The sequence below is a fragment of the Cucurbita pepo genome, unplaced genomic scaffold (assembly GCF_002806865.2).
Source record: "Cucurbita pepo subsp. pepo cultivar mu-cu-16 unplaced genomic scaffold, ASM280686v2 Cp4.1_scaffold000655, whole genome shotgun sequence".
Classification (NCBI taxonomy): domain Eukaryota; kingdom Viridiplantae; phylum Streptophyta; class Magnoliopsida; order Cucurbitales; family Cucurbitaceae; genus Cucurbita; species Cucurbita pepo.
This window is the reverse complement of record NW_019646877.1, coordinates 1-16,925: the sequence shown is the minus strand read 5'-3', so window position 1 is coordinate 16,925 and position 16,925 is coordinate 1. Positions and strand designations below refer to the sequence as shown.

The following is a 16,925-nucleotide window of genomic DNA, read 5'->3' as shown; positions in this document are numbered from 1 at the left end:
TAAACTACTTAATTATAAGAATTTTATTTATATAAAATTTTGATAACATTTTTAGTAACAGCAAACATAGTTATCTAATTTCTAAGTTTATTTTCGAGCCTTCTAAACTATATATATAGAGGTATCAAATCCCAGAACTCAACCCTGGATAGACAGTTTACAGTTTGCCCTGGATTGGAAACTAGTACCGTAGGGGTAGAAGGAATTTTTGGTGGACCGGTGAAATGCATAGAGATCAGAAAGAACACTAACGGCAAAAATACTCTGCTGGGGCCAACACTGACACTGGGAGACGAAAGCTAGGAGAATGAATTGGATTAGATACTCCAGTAGTCCTAGCCATAAAGGATAGATACTAATCACTATGCATATAAGCCCGTATATATATATCACAGCCAAAAGTTGATATTCACTTTCTAATGTGAATTAATTGTAGCAGGATTGAAGGGTTATAGTGAAAGGGAGGTATACTTCATTTAGTATGGAATCAGTTTACATCTGTCAGTTGTAAACAACCGTGGAAGTACATAGAAAAGAATGTACAATTTGATTCTGTAAATCGTATGGAAGTTAATACCTGGCCTAGCAAAAGGGATTTGCTGTCAACATTTTCTATAAACTGTCAACTGGTGTAACCTCTTTGAAGGGGAAAGAAAAGGAATGTCATGTCTCATCTGCAGGCGAAGATCCAAAATCTGCTGGGTTTGGCATGGATTGATTGTTGGCATTATACGCACGAGGATGCTGAATAATCACGATGAACGAATCCTTAGAACCTTCGTTACGAGACAGCGAGGTCGGCTGTGTTGCACAGACAAATTGTCAAAATGTATTGTAGGAGCAACATGTTTACAAACATCAAAGTGGGTATGAGATAACATGACATTACTAGTTCAAAGAACTTACCACGCCAATGTGCCAATTATGAGTGCTAACCTCTCTAAAAGTTGCTGCATCCACTTCCTGTAATCCTTGCGGCATTAGTAAATGCAGAAACCCTTTCTAACTTCTAACTACGAATAAGATCGAGAGGAGCCCGAACCGAACCAAACCAAACAAAAACCTATTCTAGTGTTAAATTTAAAATTGCGTCTAAAGGCTTAATTTAATCCCTTCAACTAGTTATAAGCATACTATACTAACATGTCAACAGAAAATTAGGTGAAAAAAAGGATTTCTGTATTCATTGCATTTATGCTGATTTTCTAAGTCAAACTCAACCTCGGCGTGAATGATTCCAACCTAAACTACTTTCCCAGTAAGGAACAAAATAACTTACAATGCTATAAATAGGAGGCACAATCCTACTATTTTCAGACTTAACAGTTGGCATAACAGAGAAACGGGGAGCCATGTCTTGTGACCTAAAGATCCACCTGCATATAGAGAGGGAAAAAACTAATAACCTTACCTCAATATATCTATCTATCTATCTATCTATATATATATATATATATATATATATATATATATTGTACAAAATATCACCGCATAAAAGTGTGATTATATGCATTTACATACCCAATGTAACTGAAGATGCAGAATTGTGCCCATTCTCGTACTAACAGACGAAGCCAGTAAATTTCAACTGAATCGTCTACGTTCAAGAATATCTGAAAACCAGAAAATTGAGGATTTGATCCATACATAATATATAAAATCGATTGAATGGTAAGTTGCAATATCAAATTCATACCACAATTTCTGCCATGGCAACAATTTGCATGATTCCTTGGAATTTTCTGTATAATACAAATAGAAGCAACGGATTTGGATGAAAAATTACCATCTAAATATGATATGTAGAAAAGGGTCTACACAGAATAAATGCATACTTGAGCATCTTGTATTTTGTGTGAATGGCATCGTGCATTGCTTGAACATCCTCCTCCATAATAAAATTGAGTTGTTCTTGCAATACTAGTATATTTTGATATATGTGGTGGAAGATCACATAATAGGAAATGAAGTAATTGAGCAGAAGTAGGACCTGGAGCAAACAAGAAGCTGGAAGTAAGAACCAAGGGAAGTGAAATTGTGCAGCAGCAATCATTTCTTAAGCATATTATTAATTGCTGAAAGTTGGAGAGGCAGCTTAGTAAACTCACAGAGAAGTAAGGTATGGATGCTCGGTAGCCAACAAGTGTCAAGTAAAAAATACAGCCAATTGAAGCAGTTGTTCGTCGTTCATAAACTGAAAGGTGCTCAGACATGATACAATAACCATGGGAAATAAGTAAAAATGACACAACAGAAGCTGTCTGAAAGAGCACTCCAGTTACATATACCCCAAATGACATCCATAAGGAGCATGTCTGAATGTAAAAGCATGAATACCTGCAATTGTACAATTAATAGGATTTCAGATGGGCCAAGAGAAAATCGAAAAGTGAAGAACAATTACGAAATTTGCAGATAAATCTCATTCCAAATCCGATTGTGTGAAGATTTAATGTCGAAATTGATTACTGACAGTTTTATAATTAACCAAAAACAAAAACGAAACGGAAAAGAGTATCGGAAAATGCATTAAACGTACCAGAAGAGGAAAGATAAAGTTAGTTGCAACGCTTTTAGAAGAGGAACGGAAGCAAGTGACCACTGCAAGTTATTGGTCTGCTCTCGTGCAACAACAATCCAGAAAAAAAGGAAAAGGAAGTCATAATCAATTCAAAATCCACTCCTCGAGCTACAAAAACGACGATGATTGAAAAATCAGAAGTAAACGCTAAATACACAATTCTCAAATAGCAATTAAAGAACTTATCCGTCAATTTTTAAGGCGACAATTCCTAATCTCTGTATCAAAACTAGGCCAACGACTAACTCGGAAATAAAGTACAGAATCAAAACAGAGACAAGTTAGAAAACTGAATAATCTAACGAATTAATCAGTACGATCCTCTCGGAAATTAAATAGTGGATACTGCATAGAGATCGAACTAAAACCTCCAAAGTCCGTAGGTCCGTTGAAAACAGACGTACTCTTCTAGTATGTCAGGGGAAGAGAGATATGAAATTACGTATAATTTAATCGAATCGAAATGGTCAAAGTAGGCTCCATCGATGCAGAAATTGAACATTCACAGTGTTCACTTCAAGAATCAACAAACAACTAAACGATTCATCAAAATCAACCAAATCAGCTCTGAATCTAAACGAATTTCAAACCTCAGAAAGCTGCTTCAAGCACGCCGTTCCACAGAATCAAAGATGAACAAACAACAGTGAAGAAGAATGAAAGTATTCGAACCTGAAAGTGACGATTCTTGTAGGTGTTAACAGTCCAGGAGCAGGCGCAGAGGAGCCAGATGAAGGAGAAGGCCAAGTAGAGAGAAGGAAGAGGGCGATACGACTCGTCGATTCCGATGGGATCCGACTCGACGACACTGTCGGACACGTTCATTGTAACGACCCAGAAGAAATTTCAAATAAAGATAGTAATGCTCTTTTTTCGGTCGTGGATAGAAGTGGGCATTTTTGCGTTTTATATGCACCCATTCCAATAAATACTCGTTTCTGCATGCTTCTGATTACGTGGAATTTCATAAATAAATAAATATAAAATAATTATTAATTATCTATTCAAATAATTATTTTAATTTAATATTATATATATATATATATAATAAAAATAAAAATAAAAATCTCTGCATGGAACATGATCCCGTGAATTCCTACAAAAATAATAATAATAATAATAATAATAATAATAAATAAAATAATAATAATAAGTAGAGAATTTCACTAATTTATTCTCGGATAATAAAGTAATTTTTGAGGCGTTTGAAAAAATTTTAAAATAAAATTAATAATTAATTCTGAATTATTATGATTTTAAATTATTCCAAAATAATTTTTATTTTGTATAGCAACAATTTTGGCCTCAAAATCTTTATTTTTTTTTAAATATTAAAATGTTTATATATATATATATAATTGAAAAATGAGGTAGAATATGCCAAAATTAGGATTAATTAAATAATAAACACAAAATAATTAATTAATATAAAAATGATAATTTGAGATGACACACAGAAAATGTGGGTTGGTGGCATGATGTCGTATTAACTAATTCACCAAAATTTTCGGAACATCAACTCCATCACCTAAAGATTGTTATCACCTTATTTTGTTTTTCATTTCAAAAATTAAAATAAAAAAAAACCATAAATTAATTTAATTTATTCCATATTCAACAATTAAATATTTTTCACCCAACATGATTAATTACTCAAAAAAAATATTTTTTTAAAAAAAATTATAAATTAATTCAAGTAATGTTAAATTAAATAGTAATCTTAAAATTAGGGGGTTTTTATATGAACCAGTAACCCGATCAACTTAGACTACCCAACCCAAACTATAAAGACGGGTTAGGTTATATTTTTTTCGATTTGGGTTGAGTTGAATTTTTTGGAAATTGAAAATTTTGATTCAGTTTTGGGTTGACATTTTTTTGGTCGGGTCAACCTGACTAACTCGAAAGTAGGGTTATAACCCAATTCTACTCGACTTAAAAAAAAAAACTAAGAATATTTAAAGTTTATAAAATTTTAATTATTAATATATTAGAAAAATATGATTTTTTTAAAATAATAAAAGAAAAAATAAAAATGATCTACATAGGACGTGCAGACCATGTTCCAGCTTTTGGTCGGAAAATATTTGGAACCTAAGGATTTGGAAAGACCCACAAATAATAATTATATATGAATAAAAATTAATAAACTTCTGTATTTTTTTTATTATTTATTTATTTTTATTTATATTATATGAGGGAAAAAAAAGTAAAGATTATGGAAAAGAAAATTAATTTGAAGGTTGATATATAAATGTAATATTAGGTGAACGAACAGGTTCTAATGGGTTAGAATGCTTTGTTAAGCAGTTATGGTGTGATTGGTAGAGTAGGATACCAATTTCAAAATTCCTTTAATTATTATTCAAAGAGTCAAAAGTTTTTTTTTTTAAAAAAAAATTGGCTTTGGATTCTTCTTTGGTTGACTTTTGGATGCTAATAATTAGTTAGGTGGGTTCATCCACGTATAATTTTGTCATTGCAAATTTCGAGACATTATCGTCCCTCTTAGTTTGCTTGATTACGCTTATCGAGAATTACCCATGAGTCGTCTTTATCGTCAGACACCTCAAATATCCATTTTTAAAGGAAGACGTTCAAGATGCTTGTTTTGCAATCGTCGCTCACTCTATGACACATTATGTCATAGGGTAACTCACTTAGCTAATATAGTCTAAGGGTGGTGGTTCGTCTTGTAATGGTCGCCCACTCTACGACACATATTGTCATAGGGTAATTCATTTAGGTAATATGGCCCAAAGGTGGTAGAGAGCTAACACCATGTCTACTCCTATAGCATATTTTGAAGCATATTTGATAGAGTTGAAAGTAGCATGATTTTGACTAACTGTCATGCAACCTCGTCTGTTGGGTGTTCAATTGACATTTAATAAAGCAATCAAACGCACATGTCAAACCTCATGCCAAAACTTAGACTTTTGGTACGGTAGCATTTAAGTCATTCAATTTTTAATCTTCGAGAGTGAATCATTTTAATCTTCGAGAGGAAATGATTAGAAAATATATTAAACCACGATGAAAGACATAGTAACAACAAAAAGATTCAACAAACCAAGCAACAATTAGGTTCAAAGAGGATCAGAACAGCAACAATCCAACAACGGCAGCCATGGGGAAGATGATCACGGCCAGGTTAATGATCTGAACAGAAACTCCAGCATTGTTGGACGACGGCGAAGGAGCATCATCACCATAAGCTTCAGGCGAAGGGCCGATGAGATCATGCAGCGGCGGCGACAAGACTTGAACGAGGAGGCGTTGGCCATTTTTACAGTGATCCGGAAAGCCACTGATGAAGTAAAAGGCGCCTGCCCTGTCCAGCTTTACAACGCCTTTCCCGTTGTCGAAACTCAGTATTGGATCACTTGAATTGCAGTGATAATAATCCCATTTTTCAACCATCACAACCGAATCATTGTTGTATTCAAAAGCTACATTGGCGGCAAAAAAAACAATTGATTTTCTTATTTAAAATCTTCCAAATTAAAGAAATTGATGATATTAATACAATGACCGACTTACATAGAGAATCTCCGATTTGAAATCGGTTAATGGAGGCCCAATAACTGTAGAATTCAGAGTTGTTCGGCTTGGGAAGTTGCCAACCCATCTCGTCGCCGACTTTGAACTCAAAAGCGGCGGCGGAGACGGCGGCGGCCGCCATTATTGCAGTGGAAAGGATCATCATATAGTTAAGAACAGATAGTGGCGGTAAGCTTGTTGTCTTCATTCCGATGGAAGGGGCTTAGAAATTGGGTGTTTTGTTTGAAATAAGTAGATGGGGAGGGTTAATTTATTTAGGCTTGGGAAGAGAGTGGGCGGTGGTTTAAACTTTAAACGGTGAACGTGGGCGGTTATTTTGGTGAAAAATCAGGTCGTTTCGGACTTGGGAGGCTTTTGGGTTGGGCCTCGGCCCATGGAACAACACAATCAGGGCCCAGAAAGTCATTAGGCCCATTGTTCAGCCTCCATTCTTGTAAAGTTTTTTGCGACATAAATGGTGAAAAAAATCTGTGTAAACACTGTTAACTCCGAAACTACAGATTCCAAATGGGATAGAATTGAAAAGGAACTAAAACAATACTCATCTTCTTCTGCTCGCGAACTGATCGACCAGATTTACCCGTCGATATCGTCCAATTCATCGCCGGGAATGACCGGGAAGAACCGGTCTTTGGAAGGCGAGTATTTGTGCCGTCTTCCATCTCAGGCAATGGACTTTTCACTGTCACTATTAGAAATTTGTGAACTCGTGATAGAAATGGTTTTTGGGATTCATGTTTATGAGGTATTGCTGATGCCTACCGCTATTTTCTTTTGGTTCTTCTTCATCTTCTCCACCTCCTGAAGCTTGGTTCGTTTGGCGATTCGAAGGTCGATGATGCTTGGAGGCGGTGGTTTGATCGAGCCGTGCAACTCGACCAAATGGAGGAATTCATTTTTTGTTAAACTTTTCTTTTGAATAAGATCATCAATCACCACATCCATGAGCTTCCTGTTCTGTTGCAAAATCTATAAAATACAAGAAACAAGGAGATTAAAATGTCGCATTATAAGTATGAAGAAATTTTGTATGATTGTTCGTTTGAACTTCCTAGAAAAATTATGGTACCTCTTTTGCACGCTCATAACAAACGTGTAAAATCCGCAAAGCTTCCAAATCAATATCCTGTCAATTCAAGATCCGTCACAGCAAGCTAGACAATGGCAAGGATAACTCAAAAATTCATTCCCGGCGTTTGCCAACCTAGTTTACTTCCAGATGTAAAATGAACCAAGATGCAAACTCTTACTCGTCTGAAAAGGAGAATGGTGAGCCAAATAGGAGCGGAGCAAAAACGGAAGGAGAGGGCACATGGCTCCATTTTTTAAATATAAAAAGGTAAGAAAGGTAAGATTTTAAAGTTTTCTCTCACCAGTCTTCTAAAGTTTCAGAAACTGAAAGATTTGATCAAAAAGAAAAAGAAAAGAAAAGTTACTATAACCGCCCGAACCCACTGATAACAGAATATTGTCCTCTTTGGGCTTTTCCTTTCAGGCTTTTTCACAAGGTTTTTTAAAATATGTCGGCTAGAGAAAGGTTTCCACACCCTTATAAAGAATGTTTCGTTCTCTTTCCCAACCGATGTGGGACGAGTCCACCCCCGTTGGAGCCCAGCGTCCTTGCTGGCACTCGTTCTCCTCTCTAATTAATGTGGGATCTCACACTTACCCGGTAAAAAAAATTAATAAAAAAAACTCGACCCTACCCCTCAGGCCAAAGATGGCGAGAATTTTCAGAACAGTGGGATTTTTGGATGAAGAAAAGGAAGGTGTTACAAGTCACTAACGTTACACATGGCACAAACCACAAACGGTGTGCATCCGTGTGTTTTTCAGTATGCTCTTCTTTTTCTCCTTTTCAGATATATAATCCTGTATTTACACTATAACTATGGACAAATAATTATAGTAAAAGAGGTAAACCATACATTGATTCGATCTGCAACCCAAAAGTTTGACACTCCATAATGTTTCTCGGAAAGGCCTCCAAGAACAAAGGTTCTAGCAGCTGATCTGGCATTGTCTGCTGTTTCAACCCAGATTGTACTCAACTGTAATGCCGAAAAAGATTGCACCACATTTAGACCAGACAATTCTAGAAAAGAAACTACAAGAAAGTGGACGTGGAGATTTGGAAAAGAACATGAGAAGATCTTCCAAATGAGGAATGCAGCAAGTTCACTGTTCAGCATATTATTCATTATTATCCTGAATATTCCACTACAATGAAATGACACTAAAATTCTTATACATGATACCCTAACAATAATTATCCCTGCGGAAAAATAAGCAGGACAAAAACAATGTAAAAAGGAAGATTTTGGGTAAACTTTACAATTATTAGCTTCTGTTTTCTCCTTCAATTGACATCTCACATTAAAATCCAAATTTAGCATGTTTAGAAGACATCTAACCTATTATAATTAGACAAGCATCCTACCTGGTCTTCCCCATACCAAAGCTCATCTGCTGCACGTGGTGCTAGTTGAACAGTTATATGGTCCAAGAGGGACTGGCGGCTGCATGAAATCATATGCATGAGCATGAGTAATAAATACAAAAAACAAATCAAGAAAGATTGTGCTATGCATTGTGAATAGAGAACTAATGTGGAAAATGAACTAATATGAAATATTAAAAAAACATTCCAGGTTTGGGAAACTATTTGAACTGAAACCCGCAGTAGAAAATCATAATAATTATGCAGACTACAACTCATGAGAATGCAACACCCCCTCGAGGACCTCTTACATGATCACAATAAGCTCATTGGTCCTCTCGACAGTGTTTGAAACAGGCGAGAGAAAGAGTTAGAATGGCTAAAACAGAACTAGAAATAGAAATACACCATACGTGAGCATGCCTTCATTGAACCTCATGGCATCCATTTTCATCCGAACATAACCCAATTCCCTACCAGCTCGAGGTGCAATAGTGACCTGCAGCAGATATAGTCATATCCATATTGTAAATATATTGCAGGTATCAAGTGCAGAAAAACGGCATCTATATTTCAGTATAATGGCATAAAAGTAAGCAAAAAAAATCAAGATGAGGAGTTCTTAATAAAATTATCATATTTCCGAAACATTCTACTCCAGACATGTGGTTTTTTGTGTTGTTGGTACATACTGACAAGTCCTGGAAATTTTGTGCCAATGAGGACTCAAAAGTAAGTTATTCAATAAGAGATCACAAAAGAACCCCGATTATTGAGTTCAACCACTCCACGAATATAGAACGTAAAGACGGTGGATAATTCTACTGCATGAGAAAAAAAATTCAGAAAGGGAAATGGAAAGTTGATGACTAAGAGACCAGAGACCATACAAATTCAATATTTTTTAGGTCAGGGAAGTTCATAGCAACAACAGCCATTGCTGCCTCATTAAGGGCCACTTGCTTCCACGTCTCTAGGCTTCTTTCCTTCTTATCCAACATTCCCCTTTCTTCTATTTGAGCAGCTTGCAATAAATCATCAGTTGTAATCTGCACAAATCAGAGAATTACTTCCTAAAAATAGGGCAATCTATTGCATGGTCGAATTAAAAATATTTCGATCAGAAGCCTAAAGTCACAAAAGAAGGGAAAAGAAAAATTAATAATATGAACGATAACTAGAAAAAGACTAGTATTTTGTTAGCAATATGGGAGAGAAATATTAAAGATATATGCAGGAGGGTATTAGAAGCGTACATTTGTCGTTGGTGAAGAGTTGGTTAGTGAAAGGTGGGTCGTAAATCGAATGTGTTAGGGGCGTTTGGAGGTAGGTAGAGTTTGGAGAGTAGTTTTTGAAGGAACCAAGCTTCTCAAAGTGCTTGGATATTGTAATTTTCCTTTCTTACTTGATTTCCTGTCCATTTCTATTGTAATTTCTTACTCCTATAACCGAGGAAGACTGCATTTGATGGTCAGAAATATGTTTCCATACTTATAGTGGGTGATAACCAAAACAAAGCAACTATGCAAACTCGAAACTGCGTTCAGGAAAAAGTATTAAACTTCGTAGGGGGATTACATACATTTGAACTGAAAGTACTATCCCAAAAGTGAAACACTACCAGATTCTCAATGATCTGAATTTGATGAAATCTTTGCATTTCGTTCTCAGTAAATGACAAAAGTAACATGCTATTAGTCCAGGTAGCAAAGTACCTCGGTTCTGCCATCACGGATCATATTTAAAGCAGCGACTTCAACTATGTTTGCTAGTTCTGCACCAACCATTCCATCTGTCATACTAGCAACAGCCATGTAATCAAGATCATTAGCCATAGGTTTCTTCCGTGCATGAACCTATAATCACGGAAGAGAAAAGAAACATATGAGTCTTGGAACCTCAAAGAACGTTGATAGTACATTTACATATCATCAAGGCAGTGTGGAATCAGAGAAACAGCAACACTAGGAAAAATGATAATTATATTACCTTGAGAATTTCCAAACGACCAATAAGTCCAGGCTTAGGAATATAAATCTTTCGATCAAATCGTCCAGGTCTCACTAGTGCTGGATCAAGAATATCTGGTCTATTAGTGGAAGCAATGGTAATCACTTCGCCCCTGCCTTCAAATCCATCCAAGCAGACAAGAAGCTGCAATGCATAAAGCAACAACAACATGGACCATTGAGTACGAAGCAGGACTTTACAATTCACAGTAGCAGGATTGATAATTATAGCCCAGAAACCTGATTAAGAGTAGCATCACGTTCTTGCCCTCCAGAACCTTTTATCAAACCACGTTCCCTTCCAACAGCATCTAGCTCGTCAATGAAAACAACTGATGGAGCCTATCATGACCAACATAATATTGAAATTAATGTTAATATGACAGAATATGTTTATAAATTATACCATGTGTATTGAGAAACTTAGAGGATCAAGAAAGTGGACAAAAATTATAGGTATAGAAATAAGAAGTGGAGATATTAAACAGGATAAGAGTTGGAACAGAGAAATCATATATTACATTAACCAAACACCACCAAGAGGAGTATCAACCAGAGATCAGTGGACAGTCTTGAGTGTTCAAATAATGGAGATGAACAAAGTAAATAATGAATTAAGAAATTGAGCAAATGAGGACAGACATACATTCTCCCTAGCTTCTTGGTAGAGGGCTCGAACACGAGAAGCACCAACCCCGACATATATTTCCACAAATTGAGAAGCGGATATGGAGAAAAAGTTAACGCCTGCCTCACCAGCAACTGCTTTTGCTAGTAAAGTTTTCCCGACTCCAGGAGGACCGCAAAGCAGTATACCACCTGATTCATAAACACTTAAGCCTTGAAGTATTTTGATGAAACAGTTTCAATTACTTTGTGTTTCCGTTTGAAGCAGGAAATTACTCATACATAGCTTAATCGACATAGAACCGAAAGAATTCTCGTTCGTAGTTCAAACAAACCATTAAGAAAAAGAAATGTTTTAGTATTATGATGAAGAATAAACACTTAAGGCTTGAAGTATTATGATGGAACAGTTTCAATTACTTTGTGTTTCCATTTGAAGCAGGAAGTTACTCATACATAGCTTAATCAACATAGAACCCAATGAATTCTCGTTTGCAGTTCAAACAAACCATTAAGAAAAAGAAATGTTCATCCACCAAAAGTAAATTCTGACCTGGGATCTTTACACCCCTTCTCCTGTACATCTCTCCATGTGTGAAAAACTTCACAATTTCCTCAAGCTCGAGCCTTATTTTCCCAAGCCCAGCGACATCCTCAAACTTCACATTCATCCCTCTCTCAAGATACTGAGGCGTCCTCTTTCCATGAGACCGACGAACTCGAGCACCCGACTTCATAAATTGCGCAGCCATCTTCAAGTAAGGATTTTGTTCACCTTTTCCTGGCTCAACATCATCATCCTCACCCTCAAGACCTTCCATCTCCCTCTCTAAATCCCGCATTTTCTTCCTCTCCTCTGCTTCAGCCTTTTCAATCTTCAATCGATCCTCATAATCCTTCTTTTGTCTCCTATAGCTCAACACCACAGTTTGATAAAAAATCACAAAAAATAAAAAACCAAGGGCTGATACCACATTTGGATCCCGGGCTAAATCTGCCCAGAAATTTGCCATGCGTTGGTAGTTAATTCTAGCTTCATTTAATGATTGCTCCCGCTTCTTTCTGCTTGCTTCTCTCCTAATCCTCAGATCCTCTTCTTTCTTCTGCATCTTCACTGTCTTTTCTATCATCTCGCTTTCCTGCCTCATTTTCTCCAATGCAGCAGTTTTTTCCATCTTGATCTCCTCCCTTATACGCCTAACCTCTGCAGCTCTCTTGGACTCCTTCTTCGGTTTAACGAAGGAATACAAAAACGCCGGTACTCTCGTCAAGAACCCCAAATACGGAGTAGGAACGTCAGGAAGCTTTACAGGAGGCGTATATGCATTAACACAAACAGAATCGATCCCCAGCTCATCCCACAGCACCCAAAACCTTCCATTACTCTCCACAGACGGCAACACCGTCCTCAACACCCTGGAATCCTCCAGGACCACCATTACTGGTTCCGGCCTCAGCCTCAAAAATCCATTAGGAACTTTGATCACATGCTTAACTTTCCCCTCCCTTTTCAAATCCAGGAGTTCAGTATAGGGAATTCGGTTGGAAACAGATGGAAGTCCTTGCGACCACGAAAGCAGCTCCTGAGGAGAAAGAGCGTCACCTTTTTTGGTGGAAGATTTCTTAGCACCACGTCTTCGTTCCTTCACTTCTTTGGAGGCGGTAGCAGCGAGGGCGTTGGACGTATGAAGAGAGGTTGAAACTACAGTGAGAGTTACAGAGAGTTTGAGCAAATTCAGCTTATTCTTCTTGGAATCGTTATCTTCGTCGCTTTGAGAATTGGACGGAGATGAAATTTGAGCCGATACCGAGGGATATGGGCGACGCCATGATCGTTGCTTGAGGATCCGGAGTCTGGAATTGGGAAATGGAGAAGACGAATAAATTGAGGAAGAAAAGGTGTGAAATCGTTCGCAGGCCATCGATTGCGTTCAGCGGGGGAAATCGATGGAAGTGAAAACCTAAGAGAAAGCTACATTGATCGAAGGGAAGGGCGGGAAGGAAGTGGAATTGAGGCTGCTCCGGTTCCTTGCTTGCCGATTGCTCTGGTCTGCTCTGGATAATCCAGGACGATGGAAGGGTTTTTCCAAGGACCCATTAAAAAAATTAATAATAATAATAATAACAGGTAGAAAATTAATAGTTAATTACGCTTATTTTAACTTTTTCTTTTAAATTTCTATTTATTTGAACTCTTTGTTTGTATTTAATTCTAAATTTTGTGTCTTTTTATTATATCTTAATTCAACAAATTTAAATCTTAGTCTTTTTTTTTTTTTTTATTATATCTTAATTCAACAAATTTAAATCTTAGTCTTTTTTTATTTATTTATTATATCTTAATTCAACAAATTTAAATCTTAGTCTTTTTTTATTTATTTATTATATCTTAATTCAACAAATTTAAATCTTAGTCTTTTTTTATTTATTTATTATATCTTAATTCAACAAATTTAAATCTTAGTCTTTTTTTATTTATTTATTATATCTTAATTCAACAAATTTAAATCTTAGTCTTTTTTTATTTATTTATTATATCTTAATTCAACAAATTTAAATCTTAGTCTTTTTTTATTTATTTATTATATCTTAATTCAACAAATTTAAATCTTAGTCTTTTTTTATTTATTTATTATATCTTAATTCAACAAATTTAAATCTTATTCTAAATGTTCAAATCTTTATTAAAAATAATTCATTCTTTCATTAATGAATTATGAAAATTATGAGAACTTTTAATTTTTATCTTCGCATAAACTTGAAAAATAATTATAAATTACAAATTGAGACCGTAAATTTTTTAATTTATGTATATTTAATTTTAAAATTTTAAAAAATACCTAATAAATCCTCAAATTAGGTTTCCACACTTTTAAATTTAATTTCCCATGTAAGAAATCCATGAAATACTCAAATTTTAAAGAAAATTATTAATTTATTGAAAATAAATTAAAATTATGTGTCTAATAAAACCCTAATTTTAATTTTGTGTAAAAAATAATCAATTTTATGGAGGGAACAAACACACTAAAGGGTAATTTGAATCATTCTTATCAGATTCCATTAACATGTTTTTCTTAAAAATAAAAATTAAACAGGAAAAACATAGAATGAAACAGGCAAAAACATATATCACGCCAAGTCAATGTGTGTAAGCTCTCAAATTTGTAGGAATTTCTTGCCATGGAAAATCTATACGCCCACAGGAGAAGGAGCTACCTAACTTAGACTCCAAACATCAAATCCATGACCTTAGACACTAATGATTTGGATGGTGAAGCAATGGTGGTACCTCCTGACTGCCGTGCATAACTGTTACCATTTTGGAAGTTGTAGGGTCGCACAGGCCCTCCTCTCGTTGCGAGTTCTGCGGTTCGAGAAGATACCGGTGGGAGAACCATGAATCCTGGATTGTTTAACTTTTCATCTAGTGTCTGCCGGTCTATTGGATCCACAGGTTTCACACCAACAATTAGCATCCCATTAATTTGAATGCCATTCTTGCTGAGAGCCTTGTGGGCACCAGATCGGTTCTGCACCAGCAACAAATTCGTAAGGCAAATAGTTTTTCTAAGAGGTTGAATATAGCATCTTCCTGTTCATATATGGATATCATTTCAATCGTATATGCTTAATATAACATACATCAAATGTTATGTGTCGACTTTATGAGATTAATATTCAAACAAAACACTCTGCAACTGCCAATTAAATTTTAAACCTAATTAGCCAACTTGAGAGCTCAACTAGTCAAGGCATCGAGGTTCGTATCCTCATCCCCGTATTGTTAAACTAAAAAATAATGAGAATCTTAAAACCTGATAATAATCTTTACTAGCAGAATACATTTTGCATGTTTATTCCCAAATAACACATTAACTAGAATAGTCTAAAAGGAAAAATAAAAAAAAACATCAAACTGAGAAAACCATAGTCAAATAAAGCAGAGAAACAGAGGTAGATTGGTACCTTATAAAGAATGTGCATCCAATTAGCATCTCTTGGACCCGGAACGTGTTTCAAGATCTCACCGCACTTTTCAAATTCCCTCAAAACTAGATTTGTATCAGCAGGTGAGAATCTGAAGAAAGAGGGCACAAAATTATACAAGTAACATTTGAAATCAATTGATGCATTGCCTCATATCAAATAGTAAATCTTAACAATCTATCTTGCTTATGTCAAAATCAGCATAACTGCAATTGCTTACAGCAGCATTGCCACTGAGGTAAATATAAAACAACTAGGGTACTTCATTACCTGTCAATATTCATTTCAACAAAAAAGAAGCCAATGTAAAAGGACAGGCTTACAACACTTCCAAATTGAATATGTTTAATGTCAAAGTGATTATTAATTGAAGCAATGTTCAAAACATTAACATGTTCTCACGTGCAGGAGTAAAGTGTGTAAGAGAGAGATGCATCCAGTAGAACTAAACCCAATTTGATCATCTGCTTCGTCAGTTAGAAAATTCCAAGATGGCCCAAAAGAAAAATGGACGACTGTTTGGCATGCAGATAAAAAATCCGTGATCAAATAACACATTACAACTCAAAGACGGTAAATGAATCATTGAAACNCTTCGTTAGTTAGAAAATTCCAAGATGGCCCAAAAGAAAAATGTACGACTGTTTGGCATGCAGATAAAGAATCCGTGATCAATAACACATTACAACTCAAAGGCGGTAAATGAATCATTGAAATTCAACCCACTACAAAGATCTCAGCTAACAATGATGAATGAAAGGGGGAAAGGGAATAGAGAACTCACCCATAGACAGTAACCCATTCCTCCTCGTTGAGTTTTCCTGCAGGCAAGCAATTCCTCTGCACCTCCGGTCTGGCAACTTCCCTTGGGGTTTGAAGTGTGATCAATGCACCTGGTTGAATCACACCTTCAACTGGTGAACTTTTTCCCTTATCTTCCTGCTCGCTGCCACCACCTTTTGGTGTTGACCACCAACTAAAGCCAGCTGATGCCTGCCGGCTTTGTTGGCCACTAATTGGTGTGTGTGAAGTGCTGGCATTTGACTTGCTTTTCATCGGCGAAGAGAAGTCGTGACTTTGGATAGGGGTCATCGGGTCTGATTTAACTTCTGGTGAAACAGGATAATCAGGAATCCCAGATTCAGGAGAAAAATCAGAGCCCGAACGGTCTTCCAATGTAAAAACCGGAGGAGGGGGTAGATCTGAGTTTCCAAAATTCTCCCGCCATAAAGCAGAAACAGCAGCTGCCTGGCCTGGAGTTGAAAATTTCCCTCTGCGCGTCGAAACAGGAGATGCTAAATCTTGGTAGAACAACGACTGCCTCCCAGAATTGGAAGTTCTATGCACAGTGGTGTTCATGACTTAGAAGAGAGAGATATCTCAACTGCATACGAACATATAATCAGTTTTACCTCGAACAAAATAGATTTGAGAAATGAACGTTAAATTCAAACTAAACCGCTAAGCAATCTCTGTACAGAGTAGACCATCACATGGTGTAATAAAATCTCCAAGGTCACAGACGAGTAAATTCAATTAAAGAACTAGCAGATGCAGTGGGGAACCTAGGTTCCATAACGAACTCCACTAACACGATTCTGAGGAAGCAGTCTAGAACTTCAAAATAAATATAGAAACGATTCTGAGAAAGCTCATAAGAATAAAGCTCGAAAAAAAAAACCCCAGATTAGCCATTTCGAAAAATTTACAGCCT

The 16,925-nt window shown here is 36.1% G+C and overlaps 4 protein-coding genes across 5 annotated transcripts; all 4 read right to left on the bottom strand.

Annotated features, from left to right (window-relative positions):
* Positions 1-449: 449 nt before the first annotated feature.
* On the bottom strand, positions 450-3,465 carry LOC111785703. Its single transcript, XM_023666085.1, has 9 exons — positions 3,254-3,465; positions 2,540-2,616; positions 2,109-2,337; positions 1,836-1,990; positions 1,697-1,742; positions 1,522-1,613; positions 1,280-1,376; positions 907-963; positions 450-801 (listed from the first exon to the last, which is right to left on the bottom strand). The coding sequence occupies exons 1-9, from the start codon at positions 3,404-3,406 to the stop codon at positions 664-666; spliced, it is 1,044 nt and encodes a 347-aa protein (XP_023521853.1). The 5' UTR covers positions 3,407-3,465; the 3' UTR covers positions 450-663.
* Positions 3,466-5,586: 2,121 nt separating this feature from the next.
* On the bottom strand, positions 5,587-6,425 carry LOC111785702 (mavicyanin-like). The gene is made up of 2 exons (XM_023666084.1): positions 6,125-6,425; positions 5,587-6,033 (listed from the first exon to the last, which is right to left on the bottom strand). The coding sequence occupies exons 1-2, from the start codon at positions 6,330-6,332 to the stop codon at positions 5,681-5,683; spliced, it is 561 nt and encodes a 186-aa protein (XP_023521852.1). The 5' UTR covers positions 6,333-6,425; the 3' UTR covers positions 5,587-5,680.
* Positions 6,426-6,573: 148 nt separating this feature from the next.
* On the bottom strand, positions 6,574-13,320 carry LOC111785701 (probable inactive ATP-dependent zinc metalloprotease FTSHI 2, chloroplastic). 2 transcript variants are annotated; one of them, XM_023666083.1, is made up of 12 exons: positions 11,775-13,320; positions 11,241-11,413; positions 10,835-10,936; positions 10,575-10,739; positions 10,301-10,441; positions 9,476-9,634; positions 8,999-9,084; positions 8,586-8,664; positions 8,074-8,196; positions 7,215-7,271; positions 6,908-7,114; positions 6,574-6,833 (listed from the first exon to the last, which is right to left on the bottom strand). In XM_023666083.1, exons 1-12 carry the CDS (start codon positions 13,141-13,143, stop codon positions 6,831-6,833), a joined length of 2,664 nt encoding a protein of 887 aa, XP_023521851.1. In that variant the 5' UTR covers positions 13,144-13,320; the 3' UTR covers positions 6,574-6,830. The 2 variants fall into 2 exon arrangements, with proteins under 2 accessions (XP_023521851.1, XP_023521849.1); XM_023666081.1 differs by having other exon boundaries at positions 6,574-7,114.
* A 929-nt stretch (positions 13,321-14,249) lies between these two features.
* Positions 14,250-16,617, bottom strand: LOC111785700 (nuclear pore complex protein NUP35-like). Its single transcript, XM_023666080.1, has 3 exons — positions 15,996-16,617; positions 15,191-15,302; positions 14,250-14,754 (listed from the first exon to the last, which is right to left on the bottom strand). The coding sequence occupies exons 1-3, from the start codon at positions 16,568-16,570 to the stop codon at positions 14,446-14,448; spliced, it is 996 nt and encodes a 331-aa protein (XP_023521848.1). The 5' UTR covers positions 16,571-16,617; the 3' UTR covers positions 14,250-14,445.
* Between the last annotated feature and the right edge of the window lie 308 nt (positions 16,618-16,925).

What these genes read in the sequence shown, in the direction of transcription:
- LOC111785700 (XM_023666080.1), bottom strand. Translation starts at nt 16,570, where the DNA reads ATGAACACCACTGTGCATAGAACTTCCAATTCTGGGAGGCAGTCGTTG. An exon ending in GAATGGGTTACTGTCTATGG is followed by an intron (nt 15,303 to 15,995) that starts GTGAGTTCTCTA and finishes CTCTTTCTTCAG; the next exon opens with ATTCTCACCTGCTGATACAA. An exon ending in GGATGCACATTCTTTATAAG is followed by an intron (nt 14,755 to 15,190) that starts GTACCAATCTAC and finishes TTGCTGGTGCAG; the next exon opens with AACCGATCTGGTGCCCACAA.
- LOC111785702 (XM_023666084.1), bottom strand. Translation starts at nt 6,332, where the DNA reads ATGAAGACAACAAGCTTACCGCCACTATCTGTTCTTAACTATATGATG. An exon ending in TCAAATCGGAGATTCTCTAT is followed by an intron (nt 6,034 to 6,124) that starts GTAAGTCGGTCA and finishes CCGCCAATGTAG; the next exon opens with CTTTTGAATACAACAATGAT.
- LOC111785701 (XM_023666081.1), bottom strand. Translation starts at nt 13,143, where the DNA reads ATGGCCTGCGAACGATTTCACACCTTTTCTTCCTCAATTTATTCGTCT. An exon ending in ACCTAAAAAATATTGAATTT is followed by an intron (nt 9,085 to 9,475) that starts GTATGGTCTCTG and finishes TATCTGCTGCAG; the next exon opens with GTCACTATTGCACCTCGAGC. An exon ending in GTTATGAGCGTGCAAAAGAG is followed by an intron (nt 7,115 to 7,214) that starts GTACCATAATTT and finishes TGTATTTTATAG; the next exon opens with ATTTTGCAACAGAACAGGAA.
- LOC111785703 (XM_023666085.1), bottom strand. Translation starts at nt 3,406, where the DNA reads ATGAACGTGTCCGACAGTGTCGTCGAGTCGGATCCCATCGGAATCGAC. An exon ending in ACAAGAATCGTCACTTTCAG is followed by an intron (nt 2,617 to 3,253) that starts GTTCGAATACTT and finishes GCACGAGAGCAG; the next exon opens with ACCAATAACTTGCAGTGGTC. An exon ending in ACTTTATCTTTCCTCTTCTG is followed by an intron (nt 2,338 to 2,539) that starts GTACGTTTAATG and finishes GTACAATTGCAG; the next exon opens with GTATTCATGCTTTTACATTC.